Here is an 18,576-nt window from a genome sequence, read left to right as displayed (position 1 = left end):
CATTATCTGCACATTTAGAAAATTATTATAAATGCATATGGAGCTGTCAGATCCCTTCTTCTAGGCGAACATATCATTGGTACAACATGTGCAGATGAAAAGGAGCCTAAGAGGTAAGGGGGCCACCTCCAAAGTAGCAGAAATTGAGGATTATGAGATATTATTGGACTGCAAATGGGCTATATACAGTTCTGGCACAGCGGCCTGTTCTGGCATAGGGGCAGCCCCTGTCCCTTCTGTTACATTGGGAATACAATGGTGAATTGAATGTACAGTAGCTGTCACCAGAAGACTGCAAAGAGCTACTAATGCATTTGGTTTAGTATTGAGCCAGTTGTAAAACGTCAGACAGGCCACAGTCTGTTGATGGATAGACAGAGTACTTAGTAGAATTAATGTCCTAGAAGACATTAAGAGTTTAAAGGGGTACTACTATGGAATGGCATGTATCATCACTTAATGGCCGCTATGAGTCAGACCTCTGTGACCCCCGCTAATCATGAGAATAAAGGCCCCGTCTGACATAGCAAGATCGCTAATGTGTCACCGATTTTGTGACGCAACAGCGATCTCGCTACATGTGACACGCAGCAGCGACCGCCCCCCCTGCTGGATATCGCTCATCGTGCAGGAATATCCTAGGCCATTTTTTCGTCGTCGGTGTTCCGCTGGCCAGCATGCATCGCTGTGTTTGATCACTGGATCGTTGCTGCGTCGCTGAAGAGATCTGCCTGTTTGGCAGCTTACTAGCAATCGTTAAGTGACGCACCAGCGATCCCTACCAGGTCGTATCGTTGTTGGGATCGCTGAAGCGTCGCTAAGTAAAACCGGACCCTAAAAGGAAGGCCACTGCCCTTGAGCACTCTGCCCCCTTCACAATCAAGTTCCTGCCACCCACCATGCAGGAAACTGACAGTGCAGCACCCCTTCATTCTCAGGATCAGTGGGTGCACCAGGTGTCAGAACTCCAGCGATCATTAACTGATGGCATATTGTAGGAATCACCGACGAAGAAGGTAATAACCCTATAAAGAAAACAAAGATAACCTTACTCTTATTTTATTCCCGCCGCTCCCCTGAATATGTCATCATTTGTTTGGTATAAATCAGTTATATGGGCCTTGTTATTTAGTGTTGATTATTGTGGTCTTTAATAAAGGAGTTTATGCCTTGGGGTAATAATACAAAGCTGCTTGAAGACACCCCCTCACAGGATCCTGTGTGTCACACCCCCTTTCAAAGACCATAAAGGCAACATGCTGTCCAGATGTAGCGGATCGCAAACAAAGCGAAATTCCAGCTCTATGGTGTGCAGAAAAAAATATTTCATAGTATTTCATAGATATCCAAGGGTAAAATTCAGATATCAAGATTAAGGATGGTTCTCATCTGAAACGCGTAGTTCTAGTGTTTTTATGGATTTTGTACATGACATTTGATTTCTGAATTCTACCCTTGGATTTGTTTGAAATATTTTTTTTGCACACTGTAGAGCTGGAAATGTTGCCTTGTTTGCTGTCCACTGAATAAACAGGTCTATATCTCTGGAACTATATGGGGGAATTAAAGCACTTTTTTATTTCACTTACTGAGTGATATCACTAATGTAGGTTTCTTGCCCATAGTCTCATACTTACCAGCAGTCGTCTTCATATGTTATGAGCACCGCTCTGGTCACCCTTCTGCAGGCTGTGTTCTGCCGAATGGCTCCAGGGCTTGCTCGGTAAGCCAGAAGTCACAACTCAATGTAAAGGGGGTTTTACACATAGCGATATCGCTAGCAATATCGCTAGCAATATCGCTAAAGCATCACCGATTGGGTGACGCAGCGATATCGCTATGTGTGATACTTACCTCCGACCGGCTCCCCCGCTGGTTATCGCTGATCGCACAGCTCCATTTCTCGTCGGGCGCTTCCTGCTGGGCTTCCTGCTGGCACTGACGAGCGACGCGTGGACGCGGATGGGAGGACGTCAGGATCGCCGCGTCTGAAAGGTAAGTAACGACCGCTGTATCGCTGCTGCATCGCTGTGAGATCTGCCTGTGTGGAAGCTCACTAGCGACCATTTAGCGATGCATCAGCGATCCTGACCGGGTCGTATCGTGGTCGGGATCGCTGGTGCATCGCTAAATGTAAAGGGGCCTTTAGTCTCTGAGAGCCAGAACAAGGCCAGGATGAAGATCTCATAGACTTACACCAAGAGCTTGTGGCAGTTACCTCTGACTTCCAGTTAGTCAGAAGTTGCAGTCACAACATGGCAGATTGGGAACCAGAATGGCGCTGGAAGAACAGAAGACGAAGGATGGTGAGTATAATACTAGGGGAACATGCATTCGTAATAAAACTCTTGTGGTGAAATTAAAAAAACAAAAAAAGTCACACACGGGAGCAGCAGGAAGAATAAGAGAGTCAAACCTGATTTTTTTTTTGCTCTGATGCCAGGGCCTATAAGTATATATTTAGGGATTGAGGGTTTTTATTGCATGGATACAAAGCAACAGTTTAGGCCTCTTTCACACTTCCATTTTTGACAATCAGTCAAGATCCGCCGATTTTGAAAAAAACGGATCCACCATTTTTCTTTGCGGATCTGTTTTTTTCCCCATTGACTTTCATTATTGGCGGATCGCCGTCCGTTGCATCCGTTTTAGTGCAGATCCGCCAAAATGTTGCTGTCCGTCAACATCCTCAAAGATTTCCAAACGGAGCTTGCAATCTCTCTCTCTCGGCTGCGATTCCTTTAACATTCTTCATTTGGCGGATCCGTCAAAAAAAAAGGACGGGTGGCATCCGTTGTCATCAGTACTAGAACGGATCCGCTATCCGTCCTTTTGGCGGATTTTAACTGACACAAAAAACTTACCAAGTAGTGACTTACGTAAACGGGTACTTGTAGTCATTCGGCTTAATACATCGCACATAGTGAGGGGTTGTGGCATTCAGAGTCTCCATTAGCAGATGCAGAGAGTTCCTAAACTGAAAACAGAAATAACAGGCCAATAGAGCAAACGTGTCTGGCTGCACAGAAAGTAGGAAAAATGCTCTACACATTGACAACCATTGAAAAAATAGCTGAAAAGTTACAGAAAATAACCCATAAGCAGTTTACACTTTGAAGTACTGGGAAACTCTTGTATATGGGTATTGATGTCAGTAACACGAGTGTATTCCCTTCTATCAGATCACCTGGTGGCCGACTGTTTTCTTATGCTCCTTGCTTGCTTGCTGAGGCTTTGGCTTGCGCAGACTTGTACGGGATAGGAGAGTCCGTCCGGTGGGAGCAGTTGATGTTGGACTTAAGGCCTCATCATCTTGGAAAAGCTCTGTCAGCAACTTAAACTAGGAGATTGGAAGGAAACAAGACAATAATTACAACCCTGCAGGTAATAGTGGAATAGTATGCCGTTTTATAATGCTAAATTGAAAGTTAGTAAGAGTTCGGAAAGGAAAAACTGCATCCTGAAACAATGGCTCTGTGCACACTTGGGTGATGCTTCCATTTTACAATATGGTTTTATATTGCGACTATCAGATTTCTTTTGGTGTCCAAAAATGTGCACAGCACCTTAGGATCGGGAGCATTAGTCGCATTGTCACATGCAGCACTAGAAGCGCAGGGTAAGTACAGTTTTAGCCTGTCCAATATTATAGATTACGGGTTTATTGTTGGGGGTTTTATATTTCATTCCATACTATCTAATGCTTCTAGTTGTAAAGTAATACCGTGATCTGGAGGTTTTACAGGATTGTTCTAAACATCAAAGGACCCACTCCTCATCTGTGCTGGATTCTGTTCCAATTCTTGGAAATTAATGATTTACAGGCCATTCTTCCCCACAAATATCAGTGGACAGCCCATTTCTCATATTTGACTACAAACAATTATTACCCCACCTCAAGATAGATGATAAATATATGATCGCTGGGGTCCATCCATCTGGGACCCCAATTAATTGTAGCACAATAGTGGTCAAAGGTTCGAATAAAGGGCAGATGAGCACTTGTCCTGCCACTTGATACAGAGTATGATAAAACCCCTGTTAACGGGCAGGTCACAAACTTTTCACCCCATCACAGTAAGCGCTGACTTCTTTGACTTGGGCGTGGCCACTTGAAAATTGATGTCAATCGGACAATGAAACTGCAATGGCGCTCTATTCCTAGCAATACAATCACTCTCAGCGAGAGGAAAACCCCTTTAAAACACTGCATAGAAAAAAAGAGAAAAATCTCGTCATTATCTTTTACTGGGTTTATGTAGATCTAGTGAATCACATGTAAAAAACAAATCTGTTTTTAAGAAAAGTCCAGATTATTAAAGGGTCTTCCACCCTGGTCGATGCCTGTTCCATGGTAACTAGCTAGTAGCAGTTTTGAGGGTCCCGCTGCTGAGGACCATAATGAGATATCAGATTTTCACCAAGTGAACTACTCAATGATGCCGAAAAGTAACAATCATAAGAAAGTTCCAATCAAAACCGGTCACTTTCTGTACAATAAACAGAGGCCAGCCGTCCACCAGAGTGGGGTCTGACTTTACAGTAACACTAGTGTGTCCAAGGAAGTGTGCATAAGTGGCGGTTTCAGCCCTGTTAGTGAGTCAGTATAGATTAGTAGTGCTTCTCTCGTCTTTGTAAGATACAGAGTCTACTGAGCGCATAAAAGCACCGCACCAATAAAGCAATGCTCCGCTTGTGTCGCTGGCAATGATCATGCTGCCTTTATTGCTCCTTTTCTCCCAAGCACACCTCTAGGCATAAGCGTAAGGAAAACAAAAGCAGAAAACTAACAGTCTAAGATACTTGATGAAAGTTACCTTCTGAGGAATGTGTGTCACACAAATGGAATAAAAGGAAAAGAAGAAATACAATGCACCGGTGAGATAGGAAAATAAATACATTTACTGCGATGAAGAACATGAGAAGCACGAGTACAGTAATGTGAGCGACTCACAAAGCATGTATACATGTACCATCAGAAAACAAGAAATGACAGTATACTGCGCTCTGATATTCAATATATACATGCAGCTTGGTACACAACGTCTTGGCTCAGCACAATGCAGAGATTTACCACTTAAAGGGAACTGATCAGCTGGTTGATGCTGCCCAAACCACAGGCAGCATGACCCAGAGAATGGCGGCACCATTTCAGCCAGGTATATTTCTCACTGAAATGTGCTGGTGCTTCTGAGAAAATATAGTTAGAAGATCCAGGATCCAAGGCTGAAGACAAGATTACACTAATGCTGCCCCCCGGCCATCTCTTCCTAGGTCCACTGTCCATGGCAGGGACCTCTAGCATCACTGGGAAAAGCCAAACGTGAGCAACATTGGTCTAATCTCATCTCTGGCTATTGCCTCCAGCCAGATTATACAACCATGTAGTTTCTGCAACGATGTAGAGTTTCATAGAAAAATATACCTGCCTGCCATTGTGCAGCCAGACTTTGATTCATGTTGCCCATGGTTTGAGTAACAAGAATCAGTTGACAGGTTCCCTTTAAGAACCAGCTTTTTAGGGGCCTTAATGGATTATTCTCATCTTAGCAAGTTGTCACTTATCCATTGGATAGGTCAAATAACTTGCTAATTGCTGGGGTCCTTCTGTGGAGGGATCTGAAAATGCCAACGAGTTTGGGGCGGTGGATGCTCCATTCACTGTCAATTAAATTGCCAGAGAGTACACCATTGTTTTTCTTTTTATAATACTTAGCAACATTTTAATACTGCTGACAAACATGCGTCCTTTTACGTCTTGCTGTAATAGTCTATTGGCACAAGTGACTGGAGCGACAGAGGAAGTCATTGTCCGCATTTTATAAGAGGCTACACTGCATTACCTCTGGTCTCAGCAGGACTAGGGCTCAGCAGAGGGGAGCACCGATAGCAACCACATCATTACAATGACAGAACAAGCCCCAGCTATTCCAGGAGAAATATTGGCATTTACTGTCCTCCTTAATGTCCACTAACGAGGTACAAACTAAATGAGCTAAATTAGCATTTACTTTTTGTTGGATCTCTGTTTCTATAGGCAAATGCATACAATCTACAGACTAATGTGCCCGTTACGATGTGAAAAAAATATAAAAGGTAAGAACAACACGTTTCATTTAACAAGGTAATAGCAAATCCTGAAAAGTCTAATGCAAAAGTCAAAAAAGCTTCTTAGTTTCACATAAAGTTTCCGGTATGATTTTTCCCAGAAGGGGGCGCTCATGCTCATTACGTTGGGAAATAAAACCCTGCAAACTAATGATATGTTCTTGAATAATAGTACTCTCTGCATTGGAGTCATCGGCGTAGAGTTTGTATATTGTTCCTGTGTTTGCAGTGTGTAGGAAACCCAGGCAAAGACATGCTAAGAATAACTGACTTCCTAGGAAATGGAGATCTTCATGCTTATCTATGTGTGATCACTAATAATGGCATGTGAACCCTCAAAAGGGAACAGGGATATCCCCGTGTACAACATGACAGAATATGATGGTGCTTGATCAGCAATGGGAAATAAAAAATGACATTCCAGCTGATGGTGACCACACACACATACAGTGCGTACAAGTAGTATTAAACCCCCTGCAGATTTAGCAGGTTTACACATTCGGAATTAACTTGGCATTGTGACATTTGGACTGTAGATCAGCCTGGAAGTGTGAAATGCACTGCAGCAAAAAAGAATGTTATTTCTTTGTTTAATTTTTTTTTAAATTGTGAAAAGTTTATTCAGAGGGTCATTTATTATTCATCCCCTCAAACCACCAGAATTCTGTTTGGTTCCCCTAAAGTATTAAGAAGTATTTCAGGCACAAAGAACAATGAGCTTCTCATGTTTGGATTAATTATCTCTTTTTCCAGCCTTTTCTGACTATTTAAGACCCTCCCCAAACTTGTGAACAGCACTCATACATGGTCAACATGGGAAAGACAAAGGAGCATTCCAAGGCCATCAGAGACAAGATCGTGGAGGGTCACAAGGCTGGCAAGGGGTACAAAACCCTTTCCAAGGAGTTGGGCCTACCTGTCTCCACTGTTGGGAGCATCATCCGGAAGTGGAAGGCTTATGGAACTACTGTTAGCCTTCCACAGTTTCCTCCTGTGCCGAGGCCAGGCTTGTCCGAAGAGTCAAGGCTAACCCAAGGACAACAAGGAAGGAGCTCCGGGAAGATGTCATGGCAGTGGGGACATTGGTTTCAGTCAATACCATAAGTAACGTACTCCACCGCAATGGTCTCCGTTCCAGACGAGCCCGTAATGTACCTTTACTTTCAAAGCGTCATGTCAAGGCTTATCTACAGTTTGCTCATGATCACTTGGAGGACTCAGAGACAGACTGGTTCAAGGTTCTCTGGTCTGATGAGACCAAGATCGAGATCTTTGGTGCCAACCACACACGTGACGTTTGGAGACTGGATGGCACTGCATACGACCCCAAGAATACCATCCCTACAGTCAAGCATGGTGGTGGCAGCATCATGCTGTGGGGCTGTTTCTCAGCCAAGGGGCCTGGCCATCTGGTCCGCATCCATGGGAAGATGGATAGCACTGCCTACCTGGAGATTTTGGCCAAGAACCTCCGCTCCTCCATCAAGGATCTTAAGATGGGTCGTCATTTCATCTTCCAACAAGACAACGACCCAAAGCACACAGCCAAGAAAACCAAGGCCTGGTTCAAGAGGGAAAAAATCAAGGTGTTGCAGTGGCCTAGTCAGTCTCCTGACCTTAACCCAATTGAAAACTTGTGGAAGGAGCTCAAGATTAAAGTCCACATGAGACACCCAAAGAACCTAGATAACTTGGAGACGATGTGCATGGAGGAGTGGGCCAAGATAACTCCAGAGACCTGTGCCGGCCTGATCAGGTCTTATAAAAGACAATTATTAGCTGTAATTGCAAACAAGGGTTATTCCACAAAATATTAAACCTAGGGGTTGAATAATAATTGACCCACACTTTTATGTTTAAAATTTCTTAAAATTTAACTGAGCAACATAACTTTTTGGTTTGTAAGATTTATGCATCTGTTAATAAATCCTGCTCTTGTGTGAAGTTTGAAGGCTCTAACTTATTTGCATCTTATCAAGCCTGCTAAATCTGCAGGGGGTTGAATACTACTTGTAAGCATTGTATATGCTGTATTGGTAATAGGTGAGATAGATACAACTTTATTACACTAAGTAGGTTTTACCAGAGAATGAGTTATGTGCCACTACATGATCTGGAGAGGTTTAATAGGCCTCGGGCTTCTAGCTGAACATGTCACTGTCGTATTGTTTCACCAACCTTACTCGCTTTGAGAACTTTTACTTGATCTTCAAATACTGTATCTTTATTCTTCTCAAGAAACCCTTCACATTGATATTCTACCTGCAAGTAATGTTAGAAGACAATACTTTGTAATAAAATATCAAATCCAAAATGTTATCATAGACCAGATACAGGATGTGTCCACATGACAGTCAGAGACACACCAAGTGTGACCACTTAACAACTACGGAACTTTGGTTCATGGTTTGTTTAATGGCCAAAATAGGAACAATGGGTCCATTGTATAGGCACAATCCTACCCTATATATAGATTCTGGCAATTTACATCACATTCTAGGAGTATATCTCGAACTTTCAACTATTCTGAATGTAGAAGGTGCACAAATCAGAGGAGGGTTATTATTATCTTGTCTCTTCAGGAGCACACCCTTCCCCTGCTGCCTCCTGGCTCGATAACGGAAGCATATGTCACCTATCCATTGGATGCTAGATAAGTGGGGAGCAGACCAGTAGGATCCCCACAGATCACCAAAACAGGGAACCCCAGTACCCCCAGCCACAATGAGGAATGTGACTGGCATGACAGTTGGTCACGTTTCAGTGATTCCATCAGAGCACATTCAGTGCTGGCGCATGCTCTACTGCCTCTCTATATTATCTCGTCTAACCAGAGACATGAGGCTGAAGGAGGACAGTTGGTGTGCCTGTATTTGGATCTTCAAGGTTCTAGCATTTCTTACCTATTCAGTGGATACGTGATAAATGCTTTATGCCAGATTACCTCCTTACATTTCTAGCACCCAGCAGCCCTGGGTTTATCAAATAGATACACTTAGATATCTTTAATACTTTGGATTTCAAGGATTTAACATACGCAGTAAGATTAAGGAGTTTTAAAACCATCTAAAGGGAATCTGTTAGCAGAACTCTCCCTCCCCCAACCACAACTACTTGTTTTAGCATGTAGCTCTTTCAAAGATAAAAGCTACATGGCCGGCCCCTTACTGAGGAATCAGTGATTAAATTGATATACAAATGAGGCTTAAGAGCCATTTGTAGATCTGAAGCCTCTGTCACTCCAGCTCTATTCTCCGCCCAGCGCAGCTTCCTCCTGCTTGGCTGACAGTCTCTATGCTATGTGACTTCATTAAAAACACGTGACATGCACAAATGTGAACAAGTCGGTAGGACAATATTCAAACCACCCACTGACTGAAACACAAACACAGCACCGAATGAAAAATGTGCAAAAATACCTTGCAGTAAGATATATAATAGTAGTCAGCAAGTGCTGATAAAAAGATAACAAATACAGGGTATTTAGTCAATACTTTTTTTGCAAAAAAAATGCATGCCAAGCTGCTCCACCTCGTCAAGGTAACCCCTATTGAAGCAGTCCCTATCTAATATATTTAAAACCATGAACATGTGAACAGTGTCTAAATGAGCAGGATTAAGACAGGCGCTTACCAGTGTGGGCTAGTGGCGTGAGACAGCTCCTTTTGTGCATGTCATATGCATAAGCACGAAAAAAACTGGATTAAAAACACGTCACATGCCCAAATGTGAACAAGTCGGTAGGACAATATTCACACCACCCACTGACTGAAACACAAACAAAGCACAGAATGAAAAATGTGCAAAAATACCTTGCAGTAAGACATATAACAGTAGTCAGCAAGTGCTGATAAAACGATAACAAATACAGGGTATTTACTCGATACGTTTTTTTGCAAAAAAATGTATGCCAAGCTGCTCCACCTCGTCAAGGTAACCCCTATCGAATAAATACGCTGTATTTGTTATCTTTATCAGCACTTGCTGACTACTATTATATGTCTTACTGCAAGGTATTTTTGCACATTTTTCATTCTGTGCTTTGTTTCTGTTTATGTGACTTCATGCAGAGGAGTCATTAGTCAGGCAGGGTGTGGCGGTGCGTAAAATCTCTAATTGGGGGACACAGAGCCATGGGTGTTATGCTGCTGTCCACTAGGAGGCGACACTATGCATAATCTGAAAAAGATTAACTATGGCTCCTCCTCTGCAGTATACACCCCTGGACGGCGTTAGCCTTCTCCAGTTTTGTGCAAAAGCATTAGGAGGAATATAACAGAAAAGATAACCATGCCTGTAAGAAGGCCACTATGTACGAACTCTAAGAACAATATGAGAACTTAACCGGAACAACTGCCCATAAGGGCAACAGGGTGGGAGCTGTGTCCCCCAATTAGAGGCTAAGAGAAAGATTTTACGGTGAGTACACAAAAATCTCCTTTACTCTGTCGCCTCATTGGGGGACACAGAACCATGGGACGTCCCAAAGCAGTCCCTGGGTGGAAAGCAATGGACAAATATTTTGCAGACAGGACCCTACTTGGGGCACCGCCGCCTGCAGAACCAGTCTACCCAGGCTTGCGTCCGCTGAGGACTGGGTATGAACTCTGTAGTGCTTGGAAAACGTGTGTAGGCTAGTCCAAGTGGCCGCCTTACACACTTGTTGAGCCGAAGCCTGGTGCCGAATGGCCCAGGAGGCCCCTACCGCCCGTGTAGAAAATGCCGTAATACCGGCCGGAAGGGGATAATTTTTAAGGCGGTAAGCCTCTTGTATGGTGAGTTTGATCCACCTGGCAAGGGTAGCCTTGGAAGCCGGCAGACCCTGGCGGATGCCCTCCGGAAGAAGGAAAAGGGAATCGGACTTCCGGAAGGGCGCAGTCCTAGACACGTATATACGCAAAGCCCTGACGAGGTCAATCGCATGCAGAGCCTTCTCCACTCTATGAACTGGAACCGGGCAAAGAGATGGCAGTGAAATTTCCTCATTGAGGTGGAAGTTGGACACAACCTTCGGGAGGAAGGATGGGACCGTACGGAAAATCACTTTGTCCTGGTGAAAAGCCAGGAAGGGCCGTCTGCAGGAGCGTGCCGACAGTTCAGACACTCTGCGTAGCGAAGTGATAGCCACCAGAAAAACCACCTTCTGGGATAAAAGGCGAAATGGAACTTCCCTAAGGGGTTCGAAGGGAGGACCCTGCAATGCTGTCAGCACCAGGTTAAGGTCCCACGTTTCTAGTGGCCATCTGTAGGGGAGAACCAATCGGGAAACCCCCTGAAGAAAAGTCCTTACTTGCGGCTTGTTAGCAATGCGTTTTTGAAAAAGCATTGAGAGCGCAGACACCTGGCTTTTAAGAGAGCCCAGGGACAGTCTGACCTCCAGGCCCGATTGGAGAAAACCAAGTACTTTAGGGAGAGAATAAGGGAGTGGGATCTGGCCGCGAGAGTCGCACCAGGTAAAGAATGCTCTCCAGGTACGGTAATAAATCTTGGCAGAGGCTGGCTTCCGTGCCCTGATCATGGTTCCAATGACGTCCGGTGAGAGCCCTGCTTGGGATAGAACCCAGGTCTCAAGGGCCACGCCGTTAAATTGAGAGCCCCTGAATTCTGGTGGAAGAATGGGCCTTGTGACAGAATATCGGGACGGTCGGGGAGACGCCAGGGGGTGTCTGCTGTAAGTTGTATGATGTCGGCGTACCATGTACGTCTGGGCCAGTCTGGCACGATTAGGATGGTTGGAACTCCTTGTTTGATCTTCCTCACCACTCTGGATATCAGGGGGAGAGGTGGAAAGATGTACAGAAGCTGGAACTGGGTCCAGTCCTGAACTAGGGCATTCGCTCCAAGCGACCGCGGATCATGTGTTCTGGCCATGAAGTTGGAGATCTTGTCATTGAAATGGGATGCCAGTAGGTCCACGTCCGGGGTCCCCCAGTGATGGCAGTTCTGGTGAAAAATTTCGGGATGGGAGACCACTCTCCCGAATCCATTCCTTGTCTGCTGAAGAAGTCGGCTTCCCAGTTGTCCACACCCGGAATGTGGACTGCAGAGAGTACCGACCCCGTGTCTTCCGCCCAGTGGAGGATGTGTGTCACTTCTCTCATCACCTGGGTACTGCGTGTCCCGCCTTGGTGGTTCACATATGCCACAGCCGTGGCATTGCCCGACTGTACTCTGATATGAGAGGCTGCCAGTAAGTGGCAAAAGGCTCTCAACGCCAGGAGGATGGCACGAATTTCCAGGATGTTGATGGGCATGTTCGCTTCCACTGGTGACCACTTGCCCTGTGCCCTGTGATGTAAGTGCACCGCACCCCAACCCGTCAGACTCACGTCGCTGGTCAGGACCGTCCATTGACCTGTGAGAAAGGATTTCCCCGTCGCGAGCGAGGTTGGCTTGAGCCACCAGAGCAGGGACCTCCTGGTTGACCATGTTAGCTGGAACTCCCTGTCGAGGGAAAAAGGATTCCTGTCCCAGGACTTGAGAATGGCTAGTTGAAGAGGCCTGAGGTGAAACTGGGCAAATGGAACCGCCTCCATTGCTGCCGCCATCCTGCCGAGGACTCTCATGGCAAATCGGAGAGATCGGGAGGGGGGCTGAGGAGGAGGATGCGAACTCCTAGATGGAGAGCCAGTGCCTTGTCCTTGGGAAGGAGCACCAGACCCCTTGAGGTGTCGAATGGCATCCCCAGGAAGGTCAGAGATTGACTCGGGGTAGTCGATGACTTTTGTAGGTTGACTAACCTGCCCAGGCGACTGAGAGTGTCGATTGTGATTGAGACGCTGAGCTCGCAGTCCTTGAAGGTGGAAGCTTTGATGAGGAGATCGTCCAGGTATGGAACGACTACTATGCCTCTGGAGTGTAACCCATCCATGGTGGCTGCCATGATCTTGGTAAATGTTCTGGGAGCCGTGGTGAGTCCGAACGGGAGAGCCACGAATTGGTAGTGGTCCTGATTGATTGCGAATCTGAGAAATCTCTGATGGGCGGGAGCATTCGGTATATGCAGGTATGCGTCTTGTATGTCTATGGAGGCGAGATATTCTCCCTGCTACATGGACGCAATGATGGACCGAAGGGACTCCATGCGAAATTGACAAACCCGTACATATTTGTTGAGTTTTTTTAGGTCCAATATGGGCCATACGCTGCCTCCTTTCTTGGGGACTACGAATATATTGGAGTAGAACGCTAGGCCTCGGAAACCGGTACTATGACCCCTGCTTGAAGAAGTGAGGAAACCGCTTGGTGGAAGGTACGAGCCTTGGTTGGCGGTTTTGGGGGAACAGAGAGGAAGAAACGGTTCGGTGGGTTGGACGTGAACTCTATCTTGTATCAGGAAGACACTATTTCCCTGACCCACCTGTCTTCTGTAACAGGCAGCCAGACTTATTGAAAGAGCAAAAGTCGTCCGCCTACGGGTGGGGTGTCTTCCAGAGTTCGTGAGTCATGATGAGGAGAAAGTCTGAGGTTTTCCTCCTCTGGGCTTTGACTGGCCTGCTTTTGGCTGCCAGGTCTCGTCCGGCCTTTGCGCCGACCGTGGATTGTCCCTGCGTGGGGAGCAGTTACGATTTTGTGCAGGACGCGAGACGGACCAGCCCGAAGAATTCCGAAAGGATCGGAATCGTGTTTGGTTACGCTTTTTGTAAGTGCGTTTAGGTTTTAGTTGAGGTAAAGAGGTACTCTTACCCCCGGTGGCGTTGGATATCATTATGTCCAACTTTTCACCGAAAAGCCGCCCACTGAGGTACGGGAGGTGCGTGAGGGACTTTTTGAGGCCGCGTCCACTTTCCATTCGTGCAGCCAGAGGATACGCCGAATCGTGATGGCGTTTGCAGCTATCTCCGCTACACCCCTTGCTGAATCCAGAGCTGCATGAAGCATGTAATCCGCTACAACTGCTATTTGAACCGCTTGGTCCGACAGCTCAGGGGTTGATGCTTGGAGGCCAGCTTGTAATTTTTTGGCCCAAGCCAGGATGGCCTTTGCCGCCCAGACTGAAGCGAACGCAGGAGCCAGGGAGGCCACTGCAGCCTCGAAAATTGAACGAGCCATGCGTTCTACCTGCTGGTCTGTTGCGTCCCTGAGGGTTGAGCTATCTGGCAGTGAGAGGAGGGTCTGTGCTGCCAGTCTAGACTGAGGGGGTCCACTTCGGGTGGATCTGTCCATTCCTTGGTGTCCTTCTGCGGGAAGGGGTACCTTGCCTCCAAATATTTACGATTGGTGAATTTTTTCTCAGGCTGTGAGAACTGCTTGTGAAGGATTGCCTTAAATTCTGGGTGATTAGAGAAGACTTTAGGCGGTGTCAGAACACCTTCAAAGGAAATCTTGTGCTCTGGGGCCTCCGGGGGAGGACCAGAAATATTCAGTACCCGATGGATGGAAGAGATTACGTCTTCAACTAACGCTGCATTGGTAGGGGGAATTGGGATCAGTGACCCCTCCGGTTCGTTGTCTGAGGCGGAGTCACAGATGCCTTCCGAATCTTGTGTATCGCTGAGGCATCCCCTGGTGGGTGAACTGGGGCGGAGGCCTACTGTGGTCGGGGACCGCTGTGGAGATCTGCTTTGTCTGTCTCTGGTAGGAGACGGTCTAGGTGACCTGGAACTATGGTGTCTCTCCCTAGAGGGGGATGACCGTGTACTATGGGATGACACAGATGAATGCGACCTGTGGGTCCGCTTATGTCTGGATGTGCCCGGGACAGCATGTCCCTGGGTCAAGCTCTCTCTTTGCTGGGTAATGTTCATAGCCGAGGAATGACCCTGCAGAGCCTGAAGCAATGTGGAGGTCAGGTTATCAATGGACTGCGTCATAGATTGCGACATCTGAGTAGCCCATTCCGGCGACGTAGCGGACACCGAAGCGTTGGTAGGGGCTTCTTGGTGTTCTGACCCAGTAGACTGGATACAGTTCCGGCAGTGCGGGTACGTGCTGCCACTGGGGAGAGTGGTTTTGCAGGCTGTGCAGAATGCAAAAAAGCAGTCCTGCCTGGTTCTCTTGTACCTTGAGCCCGGCATAGTGCACAGAGTGCAGAAGGGCTGGCTATGCAAAGGACCCTATATGGGAACCTTATAAGGAATATGGGTTCACAGCAGAGTAAAAAACCCAGCTGTGATCTTACCCCACCAGTTTGCTCCTAGGTCCAGCGCCGAAGATCCATAGTCCTGTGCCCCCCCCGAGACTGGCTGGCCTGGTCCTGCTGAAGTCCTGCAGCAGAAATGGCCGCCGAGAAGGTGGTGAAGGGGAAGAAGGGGGATGAGAGCTGAAAAAGCACGGCAGGGCTGTGTGAAAACGTGTCCTGTCTCGATCCGCCCCCTCTATGACACTGTAGAGTGTCATATTTGTCATCCGGAGGGCGGAGACTTCAGCTAGGCCGAAGCCGCGGTCTAAATTAGATTCCTGATGCCCAGAAGGGCTCCAGGCCGGCACGGAAGTCTGGGGAGTGGGGGGTCGGATATAAACCGGACTCCCCCAGATCTAAAGGCAGGATAGCGGTGGGGGCACAAGCGGAAGGGGGGCCATGAGAGGGGTCCCCCTGAGCACTATAGAGCTGGTGCTGCCGGAGAGACAGGGGAGCAGGGAGCCCTGTGTCTCTAATGTGCCATGCCTGTCTGCACTCCCCCCGGCCCCGACAGGAGCCCGCAGCTGGTCTGGGGTCCCTGGATGCAGCCGCAGTGTGCTGGCCTATGCTGCTTGGAGCTGCCGAGTGCTGCCTGTACAGACCCTACCTGAGGAGTCTCAACCTAAACTGTGTTCCAAATTATTATGCAAAAAAGAGTTTAGGAGTGATAAGGTTAGAATTTTTTGTTTGTCATTTAAACTCATTGATGGTGATGTGTGTCAGGGCTCTTTAGGGTACCGTTACACCTAGCGACTCACCAGGGATCCCGACCAGCGATATGACGCGGTCAGGATCGCTGATGAATCGCTAGGTGGTCGCTAGTGAGCTGCCACTCAGGCAGATCTCACCAGCGACATCGCTGGGGACGGGGGTCGCTACTTACCTGTCAGACGCGGCGATCCTGCGTCCTCCCGCCCGGCTCCACACGTCGCTCGTCGGCGCCACAGGAAGCGCCGCAGGAAGTGGACGACGACGAATGGTCCAGCAGCTTCTCGAGCGATCAGCGATAACCAGCGGGGAGCCGGTCGGAGGTACGTATCACATGCAGCGATATCGCTAGCAATATCGCTGCAACGTCACAAAATCGGTGACTTTACAGCGATATTGCTAGCGATATCGCAGTGTGTAACAGGGGCTTTATATCACTGAAAGCAATTGCAGATACCTGTGCAAATTAGTTTGGCAGGTGTGTCCAAATAAAGGCAAGACTACTTAAGAAGGCTGTTCCATGTTATTAAGCAGCCTACATTTTTTGCCAAAATGGGAAAGAAAAAGGATGTGTCCGCTGCTGAGAAGCAACAAATTGTGGAGTATTTAAGTCAAGGCATGACTACAATCAACATTGCTAAGACACTTCATCGTGATCATCGCACAATCAAGAAGTATATAGCTGATTCCCAGCACACACGTGTGCATGCTGATAAGGAAAAATTGAGGACTCTTTCCAACAGGCAATTGCGTCAGGTTAAAAGCAGCTGCAAAAATGCCTTGTCATAGCAGCAGACAAGTTTTTGAAGCTGCTGGTGCCTCCAACGTCCCCCGAACAACAAGATGCAGGGTCCTTCAGAGGTTTGCAGCTGTGCGTAAGCCATCCTGTCGACCACCTCTATCCACTGCACACAAGCAGAAATGGCTCCAGTGGGCCAAACGATACATGAAGACTGACTTCCAAACTGTTTTGTTCACCGATGAGTGCCGTGCAACGCTCGATGGTCCAGATGGATGGAGTGGAGGATGGCTGGTTGATGGACACCCCATGAAAACACGGCTAAGGCGCCAACAAGGAGGAGGTGGAGTAATGTTTTGGGCTGGAATCATGGGGAGAGATTGTCGGCCCCTTTAGGATCCCTGAAGGGGTAAAGATGAACTCCATAATCTATGTGAAGTTTCTAAAACAGCACTTCCTGCCATGGTTCAAGAGGAAGAACCGTGCTTTCCGCAGCAAGATCATTTTCATGCATGATAATGCACCGTCTCATGCTGCAAATAACACATCTGCATCTCTGGCTGCTATGGGCATAAAAGAGGACAAACTTATGGTGTGGCCACCATCTTCCCCTGACCTCAACCCCATTGAGAACCTCTGTAGCATCATCAAAAGGAGTGTCTATGATGGCGGGAGGCAGTTCACATCTAAGCAACAGCTCTGGGAGGGTATTCTGTCCACATGCAAAACAATTGAAGCACAAACCATCCAAAAACTGACAAATTCAATGGACGAGAGAGTTCAGAAGCTTCTTTCGAACAAGGGGTCCTATGTGCAAATGTAACATCACCTGGAATAAAGTTTTGACCTGAAAACTGTTTGATTTCATTTTGTAATAAGCTGATAATGCTTATAATTTCACAATTGACCATTTTTTTGTTCAAAATAAAAAGGTTGAAAACTCTGCTGTGCATAATAATTTGGAACATGTATTTTGAGTGTTTCTTATTTTTAAAAATATACTGTTTTCATAGGCAGTTTGTTCAAAAACATTGCAATTATACTAGAATATTAGATGACTGGAAAATAACAATGACTGCAATTCATATAAGTAATTTAGAGAAAATATGAGGAAATATTTTTTGCATAATAATTTGAAACACAGTGTAATGCCCCCTAGGGGGATTAGGGAGGGTTCTGCTATCACTATCAGGGGGCTTTATCCTCGCCTCGACCTCAACCCAGAACCAAAAGGAATTGGGGGGGTCTCGACGTCGAACCAGTACCCGAGGGACTGGGGAAGGAGCGAAATGGGGGATAGCCATCTCTACTTCAACCGGGCACCCCATGACAGAGGACCAAGGAAGGAGCCATGCCGGGAGTCTCACAGGAGACCCACTTTTCTTCATCCGTAATCCAGTCGGGAAAAAAGGAAAAAAAAATTTTTTTTTAGGTGTGCCTCCTATGCGACACTACGCAAAAACTGGAGAAGTTCTCATATTGTTCTTTGAGTTCGTACATAGTGGCCTTCTTACAGGCATGGTTATCTTTTCTGTTATATTCCTCCTAATGCTTTTGCACAAAACTGGAGAAGGCTAACGCCGTCCAGGGGTGTATACTGCAGAGGAGCCATAGTTAATCTTTTTCAGATTATGCATAGTGCCGCCTCCTAGTGGACAGCAGCATAATACCCATGGTTCTGTGCCCCCCAATGAGGCGACAGAGTAAATAGAGCAGGAGTGACAGAGGCTTCAGAACTACCATAGTCCTTTAGCTTCATTTGCACAACAATTCAAACACTTATTTCTCAGCAATGGAAGAATGGACCGACCATGTAAAGTACTCCATGTATGTAGAAACAACTTAGAGGAAGTAGGGGGAGGGGCGAATGTGTTAAATCCTCTTGATAGATTCCCTTTAA

The 18,576-nt window shown here is 46.7% G+C and overlaps 1 protein-coding gene across 5 annotated transcripts in view; it reads right to left on the bottom strand.

Moving 5' to 3' along the window:
- MYO5A (myosin VA) overlaps window positions 1-18,576 on the bottom strand; it is a 231,956-nt gene that overhangs the window by 61,105 nt on the left and 152,275 nt on the right. For all 5 annotated transcript variants that reach the window (XM_073568412.1, XM_073568411.1, XM_073568413.1 and 2 more), the window contains exons 14-16: window positions 8,287-8,370; window positions 3,188-3,340; window positions 2,880-2,977 (exon numbers count right to left, since the gene is read on the bottom strand). In XM_073568412.1, coding sequence (XP_073424513.1) covers window positions 2,880-2,977; window positions 3,188-3,340; window positions 8,287-8,370 — 335 coding nt within the window. The remainder of the gene's footprint in view (window positions 1-2,879; window positions 2,978-3,187; window positions 3,341-8,286; window positions 8,371-18,576) is intronic.

Source organism: Dendrobates tinctorius, unplaced genomic scaffold, assembly GCF_039654945.1.
Source record: "Dendrobates tinctorius isolate UK_male_01 unplaced genomic scaffold, ASM3965494v1 ptg000022l, whole genome shotgun sequence".
Lineage (NCBI taxonomy): Eukaryota > Metazoa > Chordata > Amphibia > Anura > Dendrobatidae > Dendrobates > Dendrobates tinctorius.
Note: the sequence above shows the minus strand (reverse complement) of the source record. Positions and strands in the feature narration are given on the sequence as shown.